The sequence below is a fragment of the Nelusetta ayraudi genome, unplaced genomic scaffold (assembly GCF_046127955.1).
Source record: "Nelusetta ayraudi isolate G7.1 ecotype Tasmania unplaced genomic scaffold, CSIRO-AGI_Nayr_v1 ptg000083l, whole genome shotgun sequence".
Lineage (NCBI taxonomy): Eukaryota > Metazoa > Chordata > Actinopteri > Tetraodontiformes > Monacanthidae > Nelusetta > Nelusetta ayraudi.
This window is the reverse complement of record NW_027466133.1, coordinates 275,001-301,391: the sequence shown is the minus strand read 5'-3', so window position 1 is coordinate 301,391 and position 26,391 is coordinate 275,001. Positions and strand designations below refer to the sequence as shown.

Genomic DNA, 26,391 nt, shown 5'->3' with positions numbered 1-26,391 from the left:
GCACAAAGAGAGAATGCATCAGAATAACTAGAATAAAAAGAAGTCTTGATTAATAGTCGAGTTAAACGAGCATTACCGCCTCCCTCTGGACAGCAAAGGGAACTTCTCCTTTGAATCGCCTTCCAACAGTTTATCACAGAACTCGGGTCAAACAAGATAACCAAAGAAAATAACAAACACACGGAAAAATGACCAATATTTCATTGAACCTGTTATCTGGCACTGACATCAAATCTTGTGAAAGGGTGGAGGGAAAGATCACTGTTGGCTTCTGACATCACAGAGGTAATGACTGGAAATGTAACTTCAGACTCCTGTAAAGGTTCCTCAGGAATCCAGTCCACAACTGTATCTCCATTTCTGGTATTTTCCCCATCAGCAGAATATAATTGGAGGCCTTCAGGCTCCTGCTTCAGTCCGAGCACACTGACGTTCTCGCCGCATTCTTGGGAAAGACATAGCTTGTTTGCTGTTTGAATGCCGATGTGCTGTGACGAGGTTCCTGCATGTGAGAACTCACATCCAGTTAAATGCCAGGCAACCTGACTCTTGCCGGACTCGTGTTCACCTTTCCTCTGAGCTTGACTCTGGGAAACAGCAGGGGAGAGGGATCGCTGCTGCAGCTCACTGGTGGCTTCTGACACCGCAGAGATAGAAACTGGAGTTTTAACTGCAGACTCCTCTATAGGTTCCTCAGGATGGCAGTCCACAGTTGGATCCCTGCTCTGATTTTCCACTCCAGCAGAAAATAACTGCCGCTTACCTGTGTGAATCATCTCGTGAAATTTTAGCAAAGCCTTTTCCGCATAACCCTTGCCGCACGTTTGGCAAACATGTGGCCTCTCACCCATGTGAAGTTTCATGTGTCGTATCAAATTCGACTTACTGAAAAACTCCTATTGCATTCTTGGCAAAAAAATGGCTTCTCGCCTGTGTGGGTTCTCTCGTGAACTCTTAAGTAAGGTTCTCTTAAAAACCTCTTGCCGCATGTGAGGCAAAGATATGGCTTTTCCTTTGCGTGAATTTTTTTGTGTACCATTAAATACGAATTTCGTAAAAAAAAAAACCTTGCCAAATGTGAGGCAATCTGCATATTTAACCCAAGACTGAAGAGCTGGAACACACAAAGCACACTTTCAACATGAACAAGTTCCAAATTCTGTTCACAAAATAATAATAATAAAAAAAAGAATTCTGTTCATAGTTCATAATTCAACCTTTTGAAATAAGTTAAGTATTGGTTCCAAAAACTAACTAGTTCATAGTTCTGTTGTGCGTTGGTTTGTTAATAAGGATACATAAAATAGTACTAAGTTCTAGAAGGGCAAATATTAAAAAAAACAAAACAAGAAAGCCTCTTCATGGATTCCATGATTTGTGTATTTTTTAATTTTTTATTTTTTTTAATTTTTTTTTTTACCCCAACAGCTCCTTACCTTATTTTTTCATTATTATGTTGTTGTGAGCTATCATTTTTCACTGCCACAGCCAGTACTTATAAGTTATTCGTTTTAACAGTGAAATTACGCGACAGGACAGATTACGTTGACAGACTACTTTGTGTCAGATTTTGAATCCTTATCAAGTTATCATTATTATCATCGCGGTTTATGTTAGCATTGAGAGGACAGCCCTCTGAATGCTGGAATTTCAACATGGTTGGTTTAACACTTTGCTGCTGCCCATTCAGTCCACCTGTAACACCCGGATCGGTGCCTATGTCCTTGTGTGACGTCACAATGAGCCGAGGAAACTACAGCTATGGCTGGCTAGTTTCTACCAGTTCTTTAAAAAAAAAAAAAAATGCTCCCATGCTCGAGTTGGACACCAGGAGACATCGCTCGAAAGAACAGCGGAACAAAGTCAAACAAGCAGCTGCCTTGGTATTGTGTCCACTATCAATATAAAGGTGTTACTAACCTGTCCGACGTAACTTCACGACTGGCTTCCAGGTCACGTCAAATCAAATAACTTGCGATGACGTTCCAGCTCCTCTTCATACTCGACGATCGATTTGTAAAAAAAAAAAAAAAAAAAAAAAAAAAAAACTTCAAATAATTCCGAACTGCTTCAGATATTCAGCGGAAGGCATCGTTTTTTATCTCGAGACGTCGCCACCAAAACTAGTGAGGTTGCGAGACGTGCCGAGGTTTCGAAGCGCGTGTCAAGTAATGATGGGGGGCGTTTCCGCGAAGGGAACCAAAAATGATGACGTCCAATACCTCGTCGCCCGGCTGTATCACGTGATTGCTTCGACGTACCGGTCGATCGCGAAGGTAGTTTGGGCCGATCGCATGGAGAGACGCGCCGCTTTAATGTACGATGTGCTGGATTTTTGGGGGGGATTTTGTTTTTATATGTGCTGTCATTTACAGTGAAACGTACATTTTGACGTACCGGCTTCGGCACTGTTCAGATCAAATAAAGGAGACATAAAGCAGATTTCATTTTGAATCTGAAACTATAATGAACAAAATCGATGTATACTTTAGATACCTGCGTTTTGTGTGAGACCAGACAGGGACAGCAATAAGAGTTTCGCTGTTGAGTTTCGGGTTGTCGCGTGAGCTTGCAATCCTCGCGTAAAAATAAACCGATCGAGACGCCTCGCTCGGAAAATGCGCTTCAAAGTGCGCACGCACCGCAGACGCGCCGGAGATCCTGGAAGATGCTGCGAGCAAAACGCCTGCGTTACACACACACACACACACACACACACACACACACACACACACACAAAACCAACTATCCCTAACCCATGTGCTGAAAAACACAAAAACATACAGCAAAACATCTCAACGTAAACATACTTTTACTGATAAAATAAAACATAGGAAGATATAACCTTAACAATATTAAACCAGAGAGCTGTGACCTGACCAGCACGAGACCTGTGTATAAGGAGGTGATGTTCTAACTATTCTCAGAGGGCTTGTGAGAGACACACGACCTCTCAGGTGGACCGGTTGCCTGATTCATATCTGACTTCTTTGCAATAAACCTGTTTTTATGCAATCACGTCGGTGTCAACGAGGATTCCTTCAACATCCACACTTCACTGCAGCAGCTTGAAGAATTCACCATAGTATTACAATTATGTATATGTATATTGTATATGTATATTAGTAATTATTTATTATTTTATACCTGTGTGCCGCTATTTTATTTTTTTATTTATCTGTGTGCTGCTATTTCTTTTAATCTGTGTGCTTAAATTTCTTTTTCCATCGGTGTGTGCTGCTACTGCTGCTGGAAGTCTTAATTTCCCTGAGGGAGTCATCCCAAAGGGATCAATAAAGTCTCTATCTATCAATCTATCTATCTATCTATCTATTGCAATAGCATTGTATTACAATGGTATCTCACTCGAGATCTAGAAACCATAAAACACCGAGACAACTCTCACCCACAAATCACAGCAGGAAGTCGAGCCATCAAACTGCTTGACTCCAAGCAGGGACTGGTACAATTTGGGGGCAGGGCCAGGTTTATGACTTTTATCTGTTAGCAGGACATTCCACAAGCCCATCCTCAACACAGATGTTTCTGAGCAACTCAATGTCAGACGATGTTAAAAACTCTGTTTTACCTTCCTTAGAGACACCTGAAAGTCAAACATCTGTGACCACCATGAAAAATAGATTAAAAATGAACTTTGAATAACTCTTCTAACCTTAAAATAACTGATGAAGGAAGCTTAAGATGGAGCGGGAGGGATGTGAACGGAAAGTGGTCGATCCAAATTCCTCATATCAATGTTACATGTACTATGTATATATATATATCAATGAGACAGTTAAAAAAAAAAAACAAGGAAGAAGCTGATATTGTTTCAGTTTTTTTCTTAAAATAATGCTTACAGTGTGTGTGCAGCTGTTCCAAAACCTGTGTTGATATGATGTGCATGTGGATATGAAAAGCATACTGACCTGTTTCAGTTAAATCATCTATGACAGAGCTGTTTTATTCCTTTGTGTTTGATTGCACTGTACGTGATAACGTGATAAAATGGATCTTTCATTTCTAAATATATTCAAAATACAGCACTGAGGTATTAACGGAACTAATTTTGTTTCCAGTGCTGGCCATAGGGGCCAATTTCAGCTTTACATTGAGGGAACTACTGTATGTCAGTGGCAAGTCCACTGAAGGTTTGTTCAATTTTTTATTGTAATTAATGTGTCTGTATATTGTTTATTTTCACTGCTTTGCTTGTTTGATCTTAATTCTGTGACACACTGTTGTATGATCTTTGAGGTTCTATGGACCTGCGATGAACTGGCGACTTGTCCAGGGTGTCCCCTGCCTTCGCCCTAAGACAGCTGGGATAGGCTCCAGCAGACCCCCGTGACCCTGACCTCGGGACTAAGCGGGTATGGAAAATGGATGGATGGAAAAGGTTTTTAAGTCCATATAAATAAAATCATATGATACGAGAAATATGAGAAACGAATCCATTGTTTGACTTTACCGAGACACTGGGTTTCAATTCATTCAGAGGTTTAAGAGGACGAAATTCCTATCGAGGTAATCTTGCACGTTTTTTTATTTTATTTTTTTATTTTATTTTATTTTATTTTATTTAAACAATAATAATAATCGCACCGAGGTTTAACAGGAGGACGTTGTAACGATAATAAGAAGTTCCCTTTGCTGTCCAGAAGGTGGCGGTAACAATCACATATTTATTGTTTATGTTGACCGTTAGAAGAAGAGAGAAATATTCTTGATCAAAGACTCGCTTGGGTCGGGAGAGTGCATTTCTTTTCACGGTTTCAGCGACGTTTCAAGAAACGAAAAAAGATGCCTTCTGCTGAATGTTTGAAGCAGTTCGTCAGCGACAAACTCGCAGCTGCGGCAGAGGAAATATTTGCAGTTTTTCTCTCATCGATCGTCGAGTATGAAGAGGAGCTGGAACGTCATCGCAAATTGTTTGATGTGGCCTGGAAGCCGGTTGTGAAGTTACGCCGGACAGGTCAGTAACACCTTTATATTGATAGTGGACACAATACCAAGGCAGCTGCTTGCGTCATTTTACTTACGATGCCTCTCGTGTCCGACTCGAGCATGGGATCATTTTACAGCTGGTAGAAACTAGCTAGCCATAACTACCTTTGGTGTGTGTGTGTGTGTGTGTGTGTGTGTGTGTGTGTGTGTGTGTGTGTGTGTGTGTGTGTGCGCGCGTGTGTGTGACGTCACACAGGAACATAGGCTCATATCCAGATGTTCTCCGGTGCTCTAGTACCCACTAAAAAAAGGTTGAGCACCCACTGGCCAATCGGCAGTGTTGTGCGTGAACGCGTTCAACGGCCTTGTTCACATTTTGGGCGAACGTGAAGCGAACACACTGCATTTCCCACTCGAAGAACGTCGTTGTGAGCGCGTTCATCCATGGGTTTACGAACGGCACTTTGTCACAGTTCAACTTTGTTCAAGAGTGCGCTAGATTTCCTGAGAACAGCAGCTAAAACACACCGCAAACAGGCGATCGTGTGTGACGGCGGGGAAACGCTCTGGCTTCACGGAGAAAGTGAACTTTCCGTGTTCCAGCTCTTCTCTGTCAGGTTCAATGTGCAGATGGGGGATTTAAGAACAAACCTCTGACAGAGGGTATTCTGTATAACGTGTTTCTTGTTGTTCTGTATCCCCCTAGAGCTCCCACAGCAACTTGTCTCGAGAGAGGAGCTGATTGTGGATGCCCAATCATCCTTGGACCAAGACAGGAACTCCATTGTGGATCAAGAGGAGCCTGAACTTCCACAGATTAAAGAGCAACAGGAAGAACTGAGCAGCACTCACTCGCTCGCACTGAAGCAGGAACTCGCACTGAAGCAGGAACCTGAAGACCTCCAGTTATACTCTGCTGATGGGGAAACTAACAGAAATGGAGATACAGTTGTGGACTGGAATCCTGAGGAACCTTTACAGGAGTCTGAAGTTAAAATTCCAGTCATTACGTCTGTGGTGTCAGAAGCCAACAGGGATCTTTCCCTCCACCCTGGTGTTCCCCAGAGTCAGGAACTGAAAGAAAAGTGTGAAAACTCAAAATCAACAAGACGCAAACGGAAAAATCCGAACAGTAACTTCCACAAAAGTCAAAGTGATAAAGATCAAAATGTCGCCGTCCCAAAATCAAACACGTCTTTCGCAGATGACAGCTTTTGCAAAATGTCTGAATCCGAGTCAGAAGTTCAACAACACAGAGAGAGCCATGTTGGCAAAAATGTCAGCAAAACACTGGCGTTCTCAAGTCGTGGAACCGTGTCACAGCACAAAACAATCCACACTGCTAAGAAGTCACACGATTGCCAAACACGCGGCAAGGGTGTTGTGGACAAGGTTTTGCTTAAATTTCACGAGATACTTCACACAGGTAATCAGCAGTTATTTTCTGCTGGAGATCCAACTGTGGACTGCCATCCTGAGGAACCTATAGAGGAGTCTGAAGTTAAAAATCCAGTTTCTATCTCTGCGGTGTCGGGAGCCAAAAGTGGGCTGCAGCAAACAAATCGACGCAAATTATTAAATCCTGGACCCTCGTTCGGAGGCAAAGTAATTCACACTGTTAAAAAAAAAAATCATGTTTGCCAGGAATGCGGCAAGAGTTTTGTGCGAAAATCGTGTATAATAAAACATAAGAGAGTCCACACAGGCGAGAGGCCATTTGTTTGCCAAACATGCGGCAAGGGTTTTACACAAAAGTCAAACCTACAAGAGCACGAGAGAATCCACACCGGTGAGAAGCGTTATATATGCAAAGAATGTGGTGTACGTTTTGGGAATTACCATTCCCGAAAACGCCATATGTCCTTAGCACACTGAGGACAGAGGTCACGTGTCTCAAAACCATTTACTTCACTTATTAGATGCATTATCTCTGGCTGCTGCCTTGCTTTAGTTTTGCATTCTGTCATGAACTGGTACTACAGAATGTCGGGATTACTTGTTTTTGTCATTGTTCATATTAAGTACCGTATTTTCCGGACTCAATATAAGCCTCACCCACTAAGTTTTTTTAAAACAAATTGGAAATGTACACATAGGTTGTGAAATGAGATACATATTGGATAGATGGATGGATAAAGATTAGATAGATAGATTTACCGCTACACAGAGAGATTTCTTCCTTGTTTATTTACATAACTGAACTGATTGGTTTCCCAACGGTGCCGGTAACACAGCAGTAAAAGTGCTGATCAACCAAAACAGAAAAGCTGCGCACTGAAACCACTCAAGTCACTTTCTTCAGTGTCGGGAGTTGAACAGCCTCAGAAGAGTTTCGTCACAAACACAAACCTTTGCTGTGCCTATGTTTGTCTCGTTTTTGCACTTCCTGCTAAAGCGCCCCCTGGCGGGTGAAGTAAACCATATGGTTCAAAGCGTGGGGGGGGGGGGGGGTAAAGTATTATAGTATTAGGCTTATATTCCGGAAAATACAGTACATGAAATTACAACACTGAGGTATTCACAAAACTAATTCTGTTTCCAGTGCTGGCCATAGGGGCCAATTTCAGCTTTACATTGAGGGAAATACTGTATGTCAGTGGCAAGTCCACTGAAGGTTTGTTCAATGTTCCATTGTATTAAATGTGCCTGTATATTGTTTATTTTCACTGCTTTGCTTGTTTGATCTTAATTCTGTGACACACCGTTGTATGATCTTTGAAGTTATATGAATGGAAAAGGTTTTTAAGTCCATATAAATAAAATCATATGATACGAGAAACATTTCCATTGTTTAACTTTACCGAGACACTGGGTTTCAATTCATTCAGCGGTTTAAGAGGACGAAATTCCTATCGAGGTAAACTTGCACCTTTTTTTTCTTTTTTTTCTTTCTTTTTCTTTAATAATCGCATCAAGGTTTAACAGGAGGACGTTGTGGGTCATTCCAGAATTGGAGGACATTTTGGCTTCAAAATTCTTGAAAAATAAATCTTCACTTTTCTGATTTTCTGCTACATATTTATCAATAATGAGTAGTAAGCTATCAGAAGGCTTGATTAGCTCAGCTTACCAATGGTGCCATTTTTATTTATTTTTTTATTTTACTGCTACTCTAATCACAGCAACGGGGTTGCAAATCCGTACTAATGTTAGCTTTCTCTCAGGACTAGAAGCTAGCTGTTACTGGTGACAAAGAGGACAACCTTACTTATTTAAATAGGTTTCTTTTTTTTTCTTTTTTTTTAAGTTGTCATATTCTGATCATATGCATAACAGGGTTGCATGAGGTACAATGAGACATTCAAGCAAAGCTGACTATGTTATAAAAATATTAAAAATGGAAGAGAGGACATACTTTTGCTCTACCCATTCTTTTGGAAAACTGTTTGATGATGATCCAGCGTATCATGTGATTCACTGCTTTCTTCTTCTTCTACTATGCTAAAAAGGTTATGGTAACAGGGTTGCGTGCATGTTGAGGGACACACTTTCCATGAATAATAAGTATTATTTTGGATGGAATGACCCTTGTAACGAGAATAAGAAGTTCCCCTTGCTGTCCAGAAGATGGCGATAACAATCGTATACATTGTTTATGTCGACCGTTAGAAGAAGAGAAACATATTCTTATGGAAAGACCCGGTTGGCAGAGTAAATTTTCCTTTGACGATTTCAGCGACGCTTCAAGACTAAAGAAAAAAAAGATGTCTTCCGCTGAATGTTTGAAGCAGTTCGTCAGCGACAGACTCGCAGCTGCGGCTGAGGAAATATTTACAGTTTTTCTCTCATCGATCGTCGAGTATGAAGAGGAGCTGGAACGTCGTCGCAATTTGTTTGATGCGACCTGGAACCCGGTTGTGAAGCTACGCCGGACAGGTCAGTAGTGGCTGTGGCAGTGATTTTGAATAGCTCACAACAACATATTGAAAAAATAAAGTGAAGAGCTGTTGGGGTAAAAAAAACAAAAAAAACAAAAACATGAATCAACCACCTTAAAGTAACAGTGGTCCTGCAGCGCAGCATGCACTAAAGAAGAGACAGTGGTCACTCAAACACAGGGCACTGTTCTTCCTACAACACTTGGGCAGCATTGGGAGCAATTTAGGGTCAAGTGTCTTGCCCAAGGACACAACGACGAACTAGGATGGAGCGGGATTTGAACCGCCAACCTTTCGGCAACCCACTCGACCTCCTGAGCCACAGTCGCCCTGAACTTCTAGAACTTAGTACTATTTTATGTATCCCTCTTGGACAAATCAACACACAGCAAAACTATGAACTATGAACAGAACTCATTCTTTAAAGTTTGTGAACAGAACTTTGAACTAGTTCATGTAGAAAGTGAACTTTGTGTGTTCTAGCTCTTCACTCTCGGGTTAAATATGCAGATTGGGCTTTTAAAAACAATCCTCTGCAGAGAGTATCCTGTGTAACGTGCTTCTTGATGTTCTGTGTCTCTCCAGAGCTCCCACAACAACTTGTCTTTACAGATGAGCTGATTTTGGAGGACCCATCATCCTTGGACCAAGACAGGAACTCCATTGTGGATCAAGAGGAGGATGAACTTCCACAGATTAAAGAGCAACAGGAAGAAGTGAGCATCAGTGAGCTCGTACTGAAGCAGGAGCCTGAAAACCTTCAGTTATACTCTGCTGATGGGGAAACGAACATGAGTAAAACTCCAATTGTGGACTGGAATCCTGAGGAACCTTTACAGGAGTCTGAAGTTACATTTCCAGTCATTACCTCTGTGGTGTCAGAAGCCAACAGTGATCTTTCCTTCCACCCTGGTGTTCCCCAGAGTCAGGAACTGAAAGAAAAATGTGAAAACTCAAAATCAACAAGACGCAAACGGAAAGCCCCGAACAGTAACTTCCACAAAAGTCAAAGTGATAAAGATGGACATGTCGCCGTCCCAAAATCAAATCCGTCTTTCACAGATGACAGGTATAGCAAAAAGTCTAAATACGAGTCAAGAGTTCAGAAACACAGAGAAAGCCATGTTGGCAAGAATCAGAATGTCAGCGAAACACTGGAGTTCTCAAGTCATGGAACAGTGTCACAGCACAAAACAATCCACACTACTCAGACGCCACACAATTGCCAGGAATGCGGCAAGAGTTTTTCACAAAAGTCACGTTTAATTGCACACAGCAGAATTCACACAGGCGAAAGGCCGTTTGGTTGCCTCACATGCGGCAAGAGGTTTTTAAGAAAAGATCACTTAGCAGAACACGAGGGAATTCACACAGGTGAGAGGCCACATGTTTGCCAAGAATGCAATAAGAGTTTTTTACTGAAGAAGACATTGATACAACACATGAGAGTTCACACAGGTGAGAAGCCATTTTTTTTGCCAAACATGCGACAAGGGTTTTGCACAGAGGACTAACCTAATCCAGCACAATAGACCTAATCCAGCACAATAGACGCCACACAGGTGAGAAGAAAACTATGTACAAAGAAGCATTTAAGAGTTACTTTGCCCAAAGACACCATGAGGTATTAGAAGACTGAGGTCAGGGGTCACCTGTCTCTGAAAGGGCTCATATTTCTTCAGCTTATTAGCTGCATTATCTCTGGATGGTGCATTGATGTGGTTATTAATCATTTTTGTTATCTGTAATTATTTAGCTGCGTTTGTCTTGAGAATTATATACCTTTAGTTTGATCATAATATTTAGCATTATTTGAGTTAATGCAAATGCTTATTTTATTTTTAAGGTATTTTATGGGTAAGGTTTTATACATATATATATATATATTTATATATATATATATATATATATATATATATGTATACATATATGTATACATATACGTATATATATATACATATATATATATATATACGTATATATATACGTATATATATGTATATATATATACGTATATATATATACGTATATATATACGTATATATATATATATATACGTATATATGTATATAGGTATATACGTATACACATACGTATATACGTATGTATATACGTATATATACGTATATACGTATATGTATATGTATATATATATGTGTATATATATATATATATATATATATATATATATATACATATATATGCATAGGGGGCAGCGCGGGGAAGGATTTTTCTTATTCTTTTTTTTTAAAGGGAAGAGAGCAGCCATTCTTTTGTTTGTTCTCATTAAATAAAATAATAAATCAACAAAAACTTCAATTCTCCGCTCTGTTGTATCCATGCGTGATTTGATTTAGATTTTTTTTTTGGTTTGGATATTCACGACAAAAGCGAAGAAAGGGACAAATGGCCACTAAAGCTGTAGTTTTGCATCATTAACTGGAACTATAGAATTGGATTCGTGTTGGGATTACGTTAGTGACAAATGAGACTGCATTTGTTTCATTATTGTGGTGTTTAAATTTTGGGATATGCAAATGATGTTGTCTTTAACCGAATCGGAGTAGAGCTCATGCTGAATCCCCTTGAAGCAGCTTCAAGAAGCCAAATCTTCAAAGAAGAAATGCGTGAAAGATGTCATAGATGTGTTTGAAAATGCATCCTTAATTTCTATCGTTTGTAAACAATTATTTATAAAGGCTGGAACTTACATGCGCACATCTTATCAATCGAATTTTACTTGTGTTGCGCAAGTTTGCAAATATTCCACTGTTGTAACGATCATGAGAAGGTCCCTTTGCTGTCGGGAGAGTGGCTGTAACAATCGTACGCATGGTTTATGTCGACGACTCGGCTGGGAGAATACATTTATTTATTTATTTATTTATTATAGTTTTATAGTCGCCAGCGACTGACTCGCAGCTGCGACTGAGGAAATTTTCAGAGTTTTCTTTCCACAAATTGATCACCGCGAGAGGAAAGCAATTCTATCGTGCTCTGTGATTGCCGTAATGGCTCTCATACATCGAGCAAGAGAAAATCGAGTGCCTGCTGGCTCGACCGCTTTCGTCCAATGGTTGGTTGGCTTGACCCGCAGTGTATTTCCTCAGCTGCAGATGAAATCCCTTGCATATGCCAAAGTGTAAACAACACAATAAAAAACAAAGCAAAGGCAGTCGTCACCAAAGCAATCCCATGAATTTAATTCTATGGTTCCAGTTCATGACAGCTTTTGCTACGGACATCATTTGCATAATACAAAATTGAAATACCACAATAAAAAAACAAAAACAAATGGCAGTCTCAGTTGTCACTAAAGTAATCCCGACATTCTATAGTTTCAGTTGATGACAAAATGAAAAACTACATCAACACACCATGAAGAGATAATAGAGCAAATAAGATGAAGAAATTCTGGCCTGTTTAGAGACAGGTGACCTCTGACCTCAGTGTGCCGATGCCACATGGTATCTTCGGGCACTGTAACTCACAAAATCTTTTCCACATTCTTGTCATATCTCTGTCTTCCCACCTGTGTGTAGTTTCTTGTGATGGTTTAGGCTAGACCTTAGTGTAAAACCCTTGCCGCATGTTTGCGGCCTCTCGCCTGTGTGGACTCTCTCACGCTCTATTCGATACGATTTTCGCACAAAACTCTTGCCGCATTCCTGGGAAACATGCTTTTTAACAGTGTGAATTACTTTGTCTCCTAACAAGGGCCCAGGACTTAATAATTTGCATGGATCTGTTTTGCAGACAACCTGACTCTTGCCAGACTCATGTTCACCTTTCCTCTGAGCTTGACTCTGGGAAACAGCAGGGGAGAGGGATCGCTGCTGCAGCTCACTGGTGGCTTCTGACACCGCAGAGATAGAAACTGGAGTTTTAACTGCAGACTCCTCTATAGGTTCCTCAGGATGGCAGTCCACAGTTGGATCTCTGCTCTGATTTTCCACAGTAGCAGAAAATAACTGCAGATTAAATTTGTGTGTTCTCTCGTGAAATTTTAGAGAAGTCTGTAGTCGGAAACTCTTACCGCATGTTTGGCAAACATACGGCCTCTCACCCGTGTGAGTTTTCATGTGTCGTACCAAATTCTTCTTCAGTAAATAACTCTTATTGCATTCTTGGCAAACATGTGGCCTCACGCCTGTGTGTGTTTTCTCATGAAATTTTAGGGAAGTCTTTAGTCGGAAACTCTTAGCGCATGTTTGGCAAACATACGGCCTCTCCCCCGTGTGAATTTTCATGTGTCGTACCAAATTCTTCTTCAGTGAGAAAGTCTGATTGCATTCTTGGCAAACTTGTGACTCCTCACCCGTGTGAACTTTCATGTGTCGTGTCAAGGATGTCCTCATTGAGAAACTCTTATTGCATTCTTGGCAAACATGCCTCTCATCGGTGTGAGTTCCCTCGTGTTCTCTGCAGTGATCTTTTCTTGCAAACCTCTTGCCGCATGTGAGGCAAACAAATGGCTTCTCGCCTGTGTGAATTCTGTTGTGTACACTTAAATCTGACTTTTGTGAAAAGCTCTTTCCGCATTTCTGGCAATCGTGTGACTTCTTAGCTCTGTGGATTTTTTTGTGTTCTGACACGGTTCCACGACTTGAGAACGCCAGTGTTTTGCTGACATTTTTGCCAACATGGCTCTCTCTGTGGTTCTGAACTTCTGACCCGGATTCAGACATTTTGCAAAAGCTGTCACCTGTGAAAGATGTATTTGATTTTGGGACAGCGACATTTCGATCTTCATCACTTTGACTTTTGTGGAAGTTACTGTTCGGATTTTTCCGTTTGCGTCTTGTTGATTTTGAGTTTTCACATTTATCTTCTTTCAGTTCCTGACTCTGGGGAACACCAGTGTGGAGTGAAAGATCACTGTTGGCTTCTGACACCACAGAGGTAATGACTGGAAATTTAACTTCAGACTCCTGTAAAGGTTCCTCAGGATTCCAGTCCACAACTGTATCTCCATTTCTGTTAGTTTCCCAATCAGCAGAGTATAACTGGAGGTCTTCAGGTTCCTGCTTCAGTGCGAGCTCACTGCTGCTCAGTTCTTCCTGTTGCTCTTTAATCTGTGGAAGTTCATCCTCCTCTTGATCCGCAATGGATTTCCTGTCTTGGTCCAAGGATGATTGGTCAGCCACAATCAGCTCCTCTCTCAAGACAAGTTGCTGTGGGAGCTCTAGGGGGATACAGAACAACAAGAAACACATTATACAGAATACACTTTGCAGAGGATTGTTTTTAAAACCCCAATCTGCATATTTAACCCAAGAGTGAAGAGCTAGATTATGGAATGTTCACTTTCTACATGAACTAGTTCAAAGTTCTGCTCACAAAATTTTAAAATGAACAAGGCTTGTTCATAGTTCATAATTCTTTTGAAATAACACGAAGGTTTATTCAAAACATGAGGGAAAACATGCTGCTTGAATCGTCTTTTTTAAACGAGAAACCGACGAATAGTCGTAGTAGTAGTTGCAGTATTATTGACCTTTTTATAAAAGTATTTTAAGATGTATTAACTAATGCCGCTGTCTCCATTTGTTTTCGTCTCCATGCTTAGGTCGCAGTTTGATGACGTATGTAGCGGTGCGACAGCGGTGTTTAGTGTCGCCAGAGCGAGTGTTATCCCGCCAAACACGAGCACCTTTTTGCGGTGTGTTTTAGCTGGTGTTCTCAGGAAATCTAGCACACTCCTGAACGAAATTCAACGGTGAGAAAGCACCGTTCATAAATCCATGAATGTACGAGTTCACGACAACGTTCATCAAGTGAGAATGCAGTGCGTTCACTTCACGTTCGTGGAACGCGTTCACGCATAACACTGCCGTTTGGCCAGTGGGTGCTCAACCTTTTCAGTGCGTGCTTGAGTACCAGAGAAAACAACCTTGGTATTGGTATTGTGTCCACTGTCAAAATAAAGACATTACTAACCTGTCCGGCGTAAATTCACTACTGGCTTCCAGGCAGCATCAAACAACTTTCGATAACGTTCCAGCTCCTCTTCATATTCACCGATCGCGTTGTGAAAAACTTCAAATATTTCCTCAGCCACAGCTGCGAGTTTGTCGCTGACGAACTGCTTCAAACATTCAGTCGAAGACATCGTTGTTTCCCCCGAACGGCGCTCAAACAATGAAAGGAAATTCAGTCTTGCGGCCGATGGGTGCTTGGGTCAAGCGAGTCTTTGATCAAGTCTTTTTCTTTTCTTAAAATAGTCGATTGAACAACGCGTCACAGCATTACCGCCACCTTCTGGACAGCAAGGGGAACTTCTCAGATTCTCGTTTCAACCCCCTTTATCCTGCACAATAGTATGAAATTAGACGTTTATTAGTTTATCTTGATAAGAATTTTGTCATCTCAAAACCACTTCACTAACCTAAACCCAGTGTCTCTTGTATTATTTCTATATGTACTTATTTACTAACAAATGACGACCACCTAAAGATCTCATTACTCGCATGTTTCTAGACTTTTAAACTCACAAATGGACTCAATTTATTTATGTACTTCCTGTCTTAAAAATAAACGGTATTGCATGTGGAGCAGAAGAGCCATTCGAGACAAACTTGGTGAGAAAAAATTTATTAGACTGCAATAAACTTTCAGTCTTTATAAATAAAGTTACACAATGGACTCAAGGGGGAGAAGTTGGAAATCATCGATTCTTAGACTGCACAATTGATACGCTTGATTCAGTAACATTCAACATTCATAGCAAACAATGTGTCAATTAAGATACAGAACATAAAACTAAAAAAATAACACTCAAAATGTGCAATCAATCACTTTTATTAAAGAACATCAAGGAAGCAACTTTTAAGAATATCAGGCACTGAATGCAGAGCTGCTTCAAGAGAATTTACTTTGATCTCTACTAGATCTTATGCAATACAGAACAATTCACAAATACTGAGAATGAAACATCACATTCAAAAAAGCAAAAGTCTCAAAACTTTCACTAAATCAATGCCACATGAATCCACCTATAAAGTTCCAATTCACGAACAAAACTACATCACTGACACATCATCCACACATTACACAGCCAAGAAGCTGGGGAATATTCAAGTGTTTCCTAGGTCAACTGAACTTTGACCTCAGTGCGCTGAATTCACGTGTTAATTGAAGCCAATGTCATGCATTCTCTCGTGCAGATTTAGGGTACACTTATGTGTAAAACCCTGGCCGCAGACTTTGCAAACATGTGGCTTCTCACCTGTGTGGACTCTTTTGTGTGATATTAAGTTAGCCTTCCTCAAAAAACTCCTGTTACATATATGGCAAACAAATGTTTTCTCACCTATATGGATTTTTTGGTGTGCACTTAAGTAGTTCTTTCTTGAAAAAGTCTTGGTACATATATGGCAAACATATGGCCTCTCACCTGTGTGGATTGTCCCATGTTCTTTTAAAAGAAATTTTCGATTAAAACCCTTGCCACATATTTGGCAAACATGTGGCCTGTCACTTGTGTGGTTTGTGATGTGTTGTGGCAAGTCAGTCTTCAATGAAAAACTGAAACTGTTTTGTTGGAAAACAAATGGCTTTTGAACAGTCTGAGTTCCTTTGTGCTGTTCTATGGTTCCGTGGCTTGAGAAATCACATCCACTTGTTTTCCCGATAAGGTGACTCTTGCCAATTTCATGTTCACCTTCATCCTGAGCTTGACTCTGGGAAACAGCAGGGGGGAGGGATAGCTGCAGCAGCTTACTGTTGGCTTGCGTAAAAAATTGAATATTAACTTCGGGTTCCTCAGGATGCCAGTCCACAGTTGGACCTTCACTCTTGTTATTTTCCTCATTTGCAGAACATAGCTGGAGGCCTTCAGGATCCTGCTTCAGTCTGAGCTCATCGATGGCCAGTTCTTCCTGTTGCTCTTTAATCTGTGGAGGCTCAGGCTCCTCTTGATCCACACTGGGGTTTCTGTTTTGGTTGAAGGATGGTTGGTCATCCACAAACACCTTCTCATGACTGACACGTTGCTGTGGGAGCTCTGGAGGGACACAGAACATCGAAAAACACGTTAAACATAATGCTCTCTGACGCGTTTTATTTATGTGTATTTATTAATTAAAAAAACAAACAACATATTCTGTACCTCTGACCAGACAGTGAAGAGCTAGAAATTGAAAGGAGTGTGTGCTTTACTTGCTTTGTTAAATTGATACAAATAAATAATTAAAGCTGCAAGCAGCGTTTGCGGGACTGAGCCACCGTGGCTGACGCGACCCCCGATGACGCCCGACCCCTGCCGACGCCTGGCGACATCTGCTGAAAGAAGTCTATGCAAATGATGCAGAAGATGCTGTCAAATGTAAAATATAGGCCTTGATGAGACAAACACGTAGGTGTTTGAATGACGTCTGTAGCTTTTTTCTAAAGGAAATTGCAGGCATTTGTGTGTTGAAAAAGAGGGAGAAGAGGTATAATCATCATATGCCTGTGTATGCAAATGATGCATATTTTTTACCTGCATTGGCTGTCAAATGTAAAATATAGGCCTTGATGAGACAAACGCGTAGGTGTTTGAATGATGTCTGTAGCTTTTTTCTAAAGGAAACTGCAGGCATTTGTGTGTTGAAAAAGAGGGAGAAGAGGTATAATCATCATATGCCTGTGTATGCAAATGATGCATATTTTTTACATGCATTTTTTTTGAAGTGGCTGTCAAATGTAAAATATAGGCCTTGATGAGACAAACACGTAGGTGTTTGAATAACGTCTGTAGCTTTTTTCTAAAGGAAACTGCAGCTATTTATTTATGTGATGACAAAGAGGGAGAAGAGGTCTAATTAATCATCATAAGCCTGTGTATACAAATGATGCATATTTTTTCCTGCATTTTTTTTGAAGTGGCTGTCAAATGTAAAATATAGGCCTTGATGAGAAACACGTAGGTGTTTGGTTGACGTCTGTAGCACTTTTGTAAAGGAAACTGCAGCTATTTATGTATGTGTTGACAAAGAGGGAGAAGAAGTCTATTCAAATGATGCAATTTTTTACCTGCATTTTTTTTTTGAAGTGGCTGTCAAATGTAAAATATAGGCCTTGATGAGACAAACACGTAGGTGTTTGAATGACGTCTGTAGCACTTTTCTGAAGGAAATATATATAATTATAGTGTGTGCGTGTGTGTGTTGAATCAGAGGGAGAGATAGAGAAAGGCGTTAGGGCTCCCAACATGCAGCAGCAGAGTTAGCGCCTCTAGCTCCGCTAGCTCCGCTTTTTCCGCTTTTACAACCTTGGACACCTAAGCTTAGAACTAACTATTCTACACGAAAGATATTGGTATCATCTTTTAGCTAAGGGCTTCAGCAATCTAACTATATATAGTTATCCGGGGTGTGAATAACGGTGTAGGCGTGGTCAGACTGACTTTTTTTTTTTCTTTCGTTGGGGCGATCTCAAAGAATTTCAAATATCTCACTTCCTGTTTGTCGGATTTTAAAAATTAGAGTGTACGCGACGTAGAGCTTGATGAGACGAACACGTGGGTTTTTGTTGTATGAATTTTCGATGTTCCTAGAGGGCGCTAGGTGCATTTTTCGTTTTCTGGTGTTTTTTGGGATTTTGGTCAGTTTTGACATCCATCGACTTTAAAGGGCTATAAAATGAAAACGGTGCAACGCATTCGGACCATTCTTTTTACGTTGACCTTCTGACAGTCTAGTCTGTGTAATACAAAAGGTTTGAAAATTGCAGCATTCACGGTTGTTGAGTACTGTCACTCCCATGTCATTTCGACCTTCCTAGAGGGCGCTAGAGGTATTTTAATTTTTGTGGCTGGATTTTTGGTCAATTTTCAATGTGCGTCGACTTTGGAGGGCCGTTGCACGAAAACGGTTTGAAAATGTCACATTTTTTTTGATGATTCTTTGGAATGAAGGTCCAGTCTATGTCATACTGAACTTTCTGAGCCTTGTATTTTCACTCTTTTCCAAACAAGTGACGATAGCTCACTTCCAGTTTGTCAAAGGTCATCATATCAGCAAATGGGTCTGGATTGCCCGCACGCGTGGGTGTTGGCCCCACGTCTCTACAACCTTCCTAGAAGAAGTTAGTTTTTAACGTGAAATCAAAAAATATATATCAAAAAAGTGGAAATAACTCACTTCCTGTTTGTCGGGCGATATAAGTTAGAGCGTACGAAATGTCGAGCTTCAAGAGACGAACGCGTGGAATTTCCCCCCATATTTTTTCGACCTTCCTAGTGGAAGCTAGGCCCATTTCTAATTGTAGGGGGCGCTAAAGAGCTGAATTTTTTCTTTTTCTCTTCATTTTATGAAATTTTCACCAGTTTCTCACCTATGTGGCAAATATAATTTACATATTTTCTATGGTCAGGGGGTCAAATTTGAGCGCAAAAGGGCGTAGGAAGAATAAGAATAAACATAGCAAATACAATCGAGTCTTCGCCTTGCGAAGACATGCTCTGATCAGAGCAGGACTTCGCTGAGGCTCAGTCCCGAATAATAGTGAAGAAGAAGAAACGTTACAAATACAATCGAGTCTTTGCCTTGCGAAGCTCAGTCCCGAAATAAATCACTAATGCTATAGCGAGCTGAATTTATGTTCAATTGTAAAATGCTGCAATGCTTTGAGTCGAACACTAGGTGGCATCGTCCAAATGAACAGCAGAATAAAATGAAACAAGCAGCTGCCTTGGTATTGTGTGTCCACTATCAATACAAAAGTGTTACTGACCTGTCCGGCGTAACTTCACTACTGGATTCCAGGCAGCATCAAACAACTTGCGACGACGTTCCAGCTCCTCTTCATACTCTACGATCGCGTTCTGAAAAACTGCAAATATGTCCTCAGCCGCAGCTGCGAGTCTCTCGCTGACGAACTGCTTCAAACATTCAGCGGAAGGCATCGTCCCCCCACCCCCCAAAGACACGTCGATGAAACTATTACAAGAAATGTACTCTCCCAACCGAGTCTTTCAATAAGAATATTTTTCTCTTCTTCTAACGGTCGACATAAACCATGTGTATGATTGTTACCGCCACCTTCTGGACAGCAAGGAAACGTCTTATGTATGGAATCACAGGAGTGCCAAAATTAGGGGTGGGGGGGGTGGTAAAAGCAAAGGCAAACGGAAAATGACTTTGCTTTTGCCTTTTCCGTTTGCAAAATGAAAAGGCAAACGCAAAAAATTTCATTGTTTATTCCATTTGTGTTTTACAATGCCAAAAGGGGACAATCAATAACAAAATAATCCCTTGTACCTTTATTTCTACCCTTATTTATTAATCTTTAATTTTGGCACTCCTGTGATTCCATACTTATCCTCGTTACAACGTCCTCCATGCGTTAAACCTGGGTGGGAAGGTGTTTTGGGGACATAATCCATTGAAAGAGAGACAATTGATTCAGCAACATTCAAGAATTAGCAAACAAAGTGTCAATTAAGATACAGAACATAAAACCATAAACACTTAAACAGATCACCATAGTGTGTGCAATTAATCACTTTTACTAAAACATATCAAGGACACAATTATTAAGAATACCAGGCACTGAATGCAGAGCTGCTTCAAGAGAATTTACTTATAGCTCTACAAAACAATTCACAAATACCAAGAATGAAACATCACGATGAAAAGACAACAACAAATGTCTCAAAACTTCACAAAATCAATTGCACATAAATCCACCTTTCGGGTTCCAATTGGTGCGAGGACAACAACCTCACCCCGAACACAGACAAGACGAAGGAGATGATAGTGGAGATGGGGAAGGGGAGGAGACCTCATCAGCCACTGTTTATCCGGGAGCTTGAAGTGGAGAGGGTGAGCAGCTTTAAATACCTCAGGGTCCACATCACTGAGGACCTCATATGGACCACCAACACAACACAGCTGGTCAAGAAAGCGCAACAGCGGCTGAGGAGACTGAGGAAGTTTGGCATGTCCACAAAGATCCTCAGCAACTTCTACAGCTGCGTTGTGGAGAAGAGCCCGACCAACGGTATCACTGGCAGCACTACGGCCATGGACCGCAAACGCCTACAGAGAGTTGTAAAGACAGCTGAGAGGATCACCGGGTCTCCACTGCCCTCTCTGCATGGCATCTACCACCGCAGAGTCGACCACAGGAGAGCTGCCCCCATCATAAAGGACAACATACACCCACAACATGGACTGTTCACACTCCTGCCCTCAGGACGGAGGTACAGGAGTGTGAAATGCAGGCCGACCCATTTTAAAATCTCAATCTACCCCACCGCCATCAGAATCCTTATTAGTCACTGTAATTAACAGCCAAAGTCACTTTAAACATTTTAATGTCATTTATTGTTTACAGTTCCCACTCCAAATCCCATTTGCACTAACTTACAGTTTACTATTTATTTTTCCACTAATGTACAGTTATTTTCTTAATATTTACTATTTTGGGTTTTTATACTACTTTTAATACCATTTATTTTACTTATTGCTGGTACTCTGAGTGGACGGCAAAGTAAAAATTTCATTGTACAGGGAAACGTGTTCCTTTACTGTGCATATGACAATAAATACACTTGAAACAATTCATGAAAAGATACAAAACTCCATCGCCAACACATCACATTAGCCAAGAAGCTGGGGAATATTCAGAGGTTTCTGATGACAGCTAAACTTTGACCTCAGCGTGCTGAGTTCACGTGGCCATTGAAGCCAATGGCAAACAGAAAATCTCCCATATCCTGCTAAATTTGACTCTTGCAAAAGTTTTGACACATTTGGCAAACACATGGCTGCTAACATGTGTGGATTTTCTCGTGCAGATTTAAGTTTCCCTTTTGTGTAAAACCCTTACCGCAGACTTTGCAAACAAATGGCTTCTCACCCGTGTGGATTCGGACGTGCCGATTCAAGCTGTTCTTTTCCGAAAAACCTTTACCGCATTCTTGGCAAACGTGCGGCCTCTCACCCGTGTGGAGTCTCATGTGGGTTTCCAGGTTCCTCTTTTGTGGAAATCCCTGACCGCACGTTGGGCAAAGATACGGCTTCTCACCAGTGTGCATTCTGATGTGTTGTTCCAAGTTGTTCCTTCGTGCAAAACTCTTCTTGCATACCTCACACACATACAACCTCTCATCCGTGTGCACTTGCATGTGCTGTCTCAATTTAGATTTCATACTGAAACCCATGCCACACGTTTCGCAATTGAATGGTTTTTCACCTGTGTGGACTTTACGGTGTGCTGTTAAGTGTGACTTTGATTTAAAACTTTTCTTGCAGGTTTGACAAACATGTGGACGGCTGTGGACTCTCTTGTGAACAAGTAAACTTGAACTTTGGGAAAAGGTTTTGCCGCATTCCAGGCATACATGTGGCTTCTTGGCAGTTTGACTTCCGATGGGCTCCGACGAGGTACCTGGACTTGACAACTCACATTCATTTAAATGAGAGGCAACCTGATTCTTGTTAGACTCATTTTCACCCTCTTCCAGTTCTTGACTCTGGGAAACAGCAGAGGGGATAGAAAGCTGCTGCAGCTCACTGTTGGCTTCTGACACCACAGAGATAATAACGGGACATTTAACTTCGGACTCCTCCATAGGTTCCTCAGGATGCCAGTCCACAGTTTGATCTTCACTCTCATTCATTTCCTCGTCTGCAGAAAACAACTGGAGGTCTTCAGGCTCCTGCTTTAGCCCGAGCTCACTGATGCTCAGTTCTTCTGGTTGCTCTTTAACCTGTGGAGGTTCAGGCTCCTCTTGATCCACAATGGAGTTCCTGTCGTGGTTCCAAAAATCCACAATCTCCTCCTCCTTACAGACATGTTGCTTTGTGGGCTCTGGAGTGAAACAGAACATCAAGATCACATGATATCCAGGACACCTGATACTCTTGTTGACAGAATTCAAGTGAACAAAAACCATGAAAACCACATGTAAAGGAAAATTTTGTCGCCTGTCGATTTGACCCGGACAAGTCACTTGCTGCTATTCTTTGTGAACATCATGGGGCAACTTAAGTTGCTTATTTATTGGATTCTTTCATTTTTCAGTCATTTTGTATTATCATTATTAGCATCAAGTTGAGTCCTGTGTGTGATTTATGTTTTTAGGAATAAGCACAAGAGTATGGAGGACTTTTCTTTGAAAAACTTTTGCGGCACTCTTGGCTAACATACATCCTCACACCTTTTTTGTCTAATCAAGTGCTCTGTCAAAAGTGCTCTTCTATTGTGTTATTTTGAAGGTCCTCCTTGTTGCAAAACATTTATCGAAAGTTTGTCAAAATATGGCAAGATGTCGGTTCTCTGGTATTTAATCAAGCTTGATTTTTGAAAAAATTAAAAATAAAAACTCTCGCAGCAATTCTGGCAAACGTAGCTCCTCACCAGTTTGAATTCCTATGGACTGTGACGAGGTTCCAGGACTTGAGAGTTCACATCTGCTTGTTTTGCAGACAAAATCACGCTCACTCTGAGTTTGACTCTGGGAAACAGCAGGGGGGATAGAAAGCTGCTGCAGTTCACTGTTGGCTTCTGACACCACAGAGGTAATAATGGGAATTTTTACTTCAGACTCCTGTAAAGATTTCTCAGGATTCCTGTCCACTGTTGGATATTCACTCCTGTAATTTTCCCCATCAGCAGAATATAACTGGAAGTCTTCAGGCTCCTGTTTGAGCCCAAGCTCAGTGCTGCTCAGTTCTTCCTGTTGGTCCATAATGTGTGGAAGTTCAGGCGCCTCTTGCTGCACTTCACTGTTGTCTTCTGACACCACAGAGGTAATAATTGGAATTTCAACTTTAAACTCCCCCATAGCTTCCTCTGGGTGCCAGTCCACAGTTTGATCTTCACTCCCGTTACTTTGCTCATCAGCATAACTCAACAACTGGAGGTCCTCAGTCGGTCTGAGCTCATCGATGGCCAGTTCTTCTAGTATCTCTTTAACCTGTGGAGGTTCAGACTCCTCTTGATCCACAATGGAGTTCCTGTCTTGGTTCGAAGATGGTTGGTCATCCACAATCACATCCTCCTGACAGACACCTCGATCTGGGAGCCCTGGAGAGACACAGAACATCAAAGATCACATGTTATCCAGGACACCTGGTACTCTTGTTGACAGAATTCCAGTAGACAAAAAGGGTGAAAACACACACACACATACAGTCAGCAGATTCGACACAACATCACAAACATACACAACATATTACTGGCGATTTTAGAGTCGCAGCACACATCTACCACGGCGAATATGCGTCTGTAAATGAGCGCTATGTACTTGTGACATTAAAAAATATGAATTAAACATGTTAATATGCTGTGCATGTTTGTGAATTAGTGTCGAATTTGCTGACGCAAAACATCTGCAGGTGTTCGGCAATGAAACCAGTAGGGACTCAACACCGGCAGAGAATAGCCACAGCGATATAAGTCGCTCCGTTTCCATTACCCCTAGAATTGCGTAAAACCTAAATATCGCAATAAAAACTGCTAATGGAAACACATAAGCTTCAAAAAGACCTCCCAAATATCGCTCTCTCTCACCTCTCATGAGGTGGTTTTTTCAGACGTATCGATATAGAGGTATATCGCAAAAGTGTCATGAAAACACTTGTTTCCGCATTTTCACCGGAAGAAACGTACGGGGTCACGTGACCATTTCACTTCAAGCGTAAATGGCGCGTTACGTTTGGACAGAGGCTTCACACACCATTTAATGGAAACACATGCAAATCACAAGTATACTTTATCGGTTTTTATTTTTAATATCGCTCTCATTTTGCGAAAAATTGTAATTGAAACGTGGCTCGTGGCTCGGCAGTTATGGAAAGTGGAAATGGCATTTCAATTAAGCCCGTCAGTAAGCGCACGATTATTTGAAAATGCTAAACTCGGCGACGCGGTGCTGTGCGAAGAGTGCTGCTGTTGGCCACAGCAAAACACTGTGCTAGTAGTGTTTTTCTCACGAGAAACAAAGAAAATAAAGGCGTTACTAACCTGCCGGGCGTAACTTTACTTGCTGCTTCCGCGTCACATCTGACGATTTGCGTTGTCGTTCCAGTTCTTCTTCATACTCGCCGATCGCTTTTTGAAAAACTTCACATATTTCCTCAGCTACTGCTGCGAGTCTGTCGCTGACGAAGAGCTTCAAATATTCAGCAGAAACCATGGCTGTTTCTCTAACCGTGAAAAGAAATTCAGTCTTCAGTTTAGGGTTCCACGGGTCGAGACTGTCGGTTTCAGTGTCTCCTTTTCCCCTTTAAACGGTCGCGTTAAATAACTTGTAGGAGCATTACCGCCACCTTCTGTACAGTGAAGGGAACCTCTCACATTTTCGATGAAATCGACTTAATATTGCACCTTTGTTCTCGTTTGGATTCTCGTCCCTCAAAACCACCACCAATGTTCAAAAATGGAAACGTATTATATGATTTTATTTATTCTTTAAACAAGTTCATATGGGCTTACAGGGGACTTTTCCATTAATTTAACATAAAACAACAGTGTCTCACATAAGTTAAAATCTCGTGCAAACTGGCATAGACCAAAATTCGCTACCTTAAATACCTCAGTCATGTATTTTTATGTACTTATAAATGACAAAAAACAAGTTTGACCAACTGAAGATGCGGCTGACCTCAGTGTGCTGATTTCAAATGGTATCTGATGGCATTGGTACTCGCAAAACCTTTCCCACATACTTTGCAGATATAAGGCCTCTCTCCTGTGTGGACTCTTACGTGTTGATCTAAATGCCTCTTTAGTGTAAAACCCTTACTGCACGTTGTACAAACATATGGCTTCTCACCAGTGTGGGTTCTTTTGTGGTCTTCTAGGGTCCTCTTTATTGCAAAACCCTTGCCACATGTTTGGCAAACATGTGGCCTCTCACCTGTGTGTACTTTCAAATGTTGCTTCAAGGTCCTGTTTTCTGAAAATGTTTTACCGCATACTTGGCAAACATACGGCCTCTCACCTGTGTGCACTCTGATGTGCTTTATCAATTGAGACTTAATACAAAAACCCTTGCCGCACGTTTTGCAAAGAAATGGTTTTTCATCTGCATGGCTTTTCTCGTGAGCCGTCAAGGTCGATTTTACTTTGAAATGCTTACCGCATGTTTGACAAGCAAATGGTCTTTCACTTGTGTGGGTTATATAGTGTGCTATTAAGTGTGACTTTTTTGTAAAACTATTGGGACATGTATGGCACACATATGGCCTCTTATTTGTGTGTAATTTCTCATGCAATTTTAGGCTAACCTTCTCTTTAAGAGCCTTCCCGCAGGTTTGGCAAACATACGGCCTCTCATCTGTGTGGGTTCTGATGTGTAGTTTCAAGGTCTTCTTATCTGAAAACCTTTTACTGCACTCTTGGCAAACATACGGCTTCTCGCCTGTGTGTATTCTCTCATGTATTTTTAGAGAACATTGTTGTGTAAAACCCTTGCCGCAGGTTTGGCAAACATATGGCTTCTCACCTGTGTGGATTCTCTTATGTACAATTAAACTTGACTTTCGCAAAAACCTCTTGCCGCATTCCTGGCAAACATATGGCTTTGCATCAGTCTGAATTCCCATGGACTTTGACACGGTTCCAGCACTTG

General features: G+C 41.2%; 5 protein-coding genes and 1 long non-coding RNA gene across 6 annotated transcripts in view; 2 read left to right on the top strand and 4 right to left on the bottom strand.

The window, feature by feature from the left end:
- The first annotated feature begins 256 nt into the window (after positions 1–256).
- Positions 257–13,354, top strand: LOC142900615 (uncharacterized). The gene is made up of 2 exons (XR_012928908.1): positions 257–856; positions 12,901–13,354. It is a non-coding gene; the product is annotated as an uncharacterized LOC142900615 (long non-coding RNA).
- Positions 8,585–10,353, top strand: LOC142900610 (uncharacterized). The gene is made up of 2 exons (XM_076044998.1): positions 8,585–8,823; positions 9,411–10,353. Exons 1-2 carry the CDS (start codon positions 8,652–8,654, stop codon positions 10,337–10,339), a joined length of 1,101 nt encoding a protein of 366 aa, XP_075901113.1. The 5' UTR covers positions 8,585–8,651; the 3' UTR covers positions 10,340–10,353.
- Positions 11,997–15,068, bottom strand: LOC142900614 (uncharacterized). The gene is made up of 2 exons (XM_076045002.1): positions 14,766–15,068; positions 11,997–14,010 (listed from the first exon to the last, which is right to left on the bottom strand). Exons 1-2 carry the CDS (start codon positions 14,935–14,937, stop codon positions 12,338–12,340), a joined length of 1,845 nt encoding a protein of 614 aa, XP_075901117.1. The 5' UTR covers positions 14,938–15,068; the 3' UTR covers positions 11,997–12,337.
- A 542-nt stretch (positions 15,069–15,610) lies between these two features.
- LOC142900612 (uncharacterized) lies at positions 15,611–19,896 on the bottom strand. The gene is made up of 2 exons (XM_076045000.1): positions 19,542–19,896; positions 15,611–16,830 (listed from the first exon to the last, which is right to left on the bottom strand). The coding sequence occupies exons 1-2, from the start codon at positions 19,711–19,713 to the stop codon at positions 15,956–15,958; spliced, it is 1,047 nt and encodes a 348-aa protein (XP_075901115.1). The 5' UTR covers positions 19,714–19,896; the 3' UTR covers positions 15,611–15,955.
- Positions 19,897–20,204: 308 nt separating this feature from the next.
- On the bottom strand, positions 20,205–24,998 carry LOC142900609 (uncharacterized). Its single transcript, XM_076044997.1, has 3 exons — positions 24,783–24,998; positions 23,175–23,843; positions 20,205–22,625 (listed from the first exon to the last, which is right to left on the bottom strand). Exons 1-3 carry the CDS (start codon positions 24,952–24,954, stop codon positions 21,583–21,585), a joined length of 1,884 nt encoding a protein of 627 aa, XP_075901112.1. The 5' UTR covers positions 24,955–24,998; the 3' UTR covers positions 20,205–21,582.
- A 221-nt stretch (positions 24,999–25,219) lies between these two features.
- Positions 25,220–26,391, bottom strand: part of LOC142900613 (uncharacterized) — a 2,900-nt gene continuing 1,728 nt past the window's right edge. Inside the window, exon 2 of the mRNA XM_076045001.1 lies at positions 25,220–26,391. This exon is cut by the window's right edge and continues 714 nt beyond it. Coding sequence (XP_075901116.1) covers positions 25,424–26,391 — 968 coding nt within the window. The 3' untranslated portion in view covers positions 25,220–25,423.

Bases quoted from the DNA above. Each gene is read 5' to 3' on its own strand.
- LOC142900609 (XM_076044997.1), bottom strand. From the start codon at position 24,954: ATGGTTTCTGCTGAATATTTGAAGCTCTTCGTCAGCGACAGACTCGCA. The intron at 23,844-24,782 runs GTTAGTAACGCC...GTGTCTCTCCAG, and splicing joins AGTAAAGTTACGCCCGGCAG to GGCTCCCAGATCGAGGTGTC. The intron at 22,626-23,174 runs GTGAGGAGCTAC...GTTTCACTCCAG, and splicing joins GTCCATAGGAATTCAAACTG to AGCCCACAAAGCAACATGTC.
- LOC142900612 (XM_076045000.1), bottom strand. From the start codon at position 19,713: ATGCCTTCCGCTGAATGTTTGAAGCAGTTCGTCAGCGAGAGACTCGCA. The intron at 16,831-19,541 runs GTCAGTAACACT...GTGTCCCTCCAG, and splicing joins AGTGAAGTTACGCCGGACAG to AGCTCCCACAGCAACGTGTC.
- LOC142900614 (XM_076045002.1), bottom strand. From the start codon at position 14,937: ATGTCTTCGACTGAATGTTTGAAGCAGTTCGTCAGCGACAAACTCGCA. The intron at 14,011-14,765 runs GTTAGTAATGTC...GTATCCCCCTAG, and splicing joins AGTGAATTTACGCCGGACAG to AGCTCCCACAGCAACTTGTC.
- LOC142900610 (XM_076044998.1), top strand. From the start codon at position 8,652: ATGTCTTCCGCTGAATGTTTGAAGCAGTTCGTCAGCGACAGACTCGCA. The intron at 8,824-9,410 runs GTCAGTAGTGGC...GTGTCTCTCCAG, and splicing joins TGTGAAGCTACGCCGGACAG to AGCTCCCACAACAACTTGTC.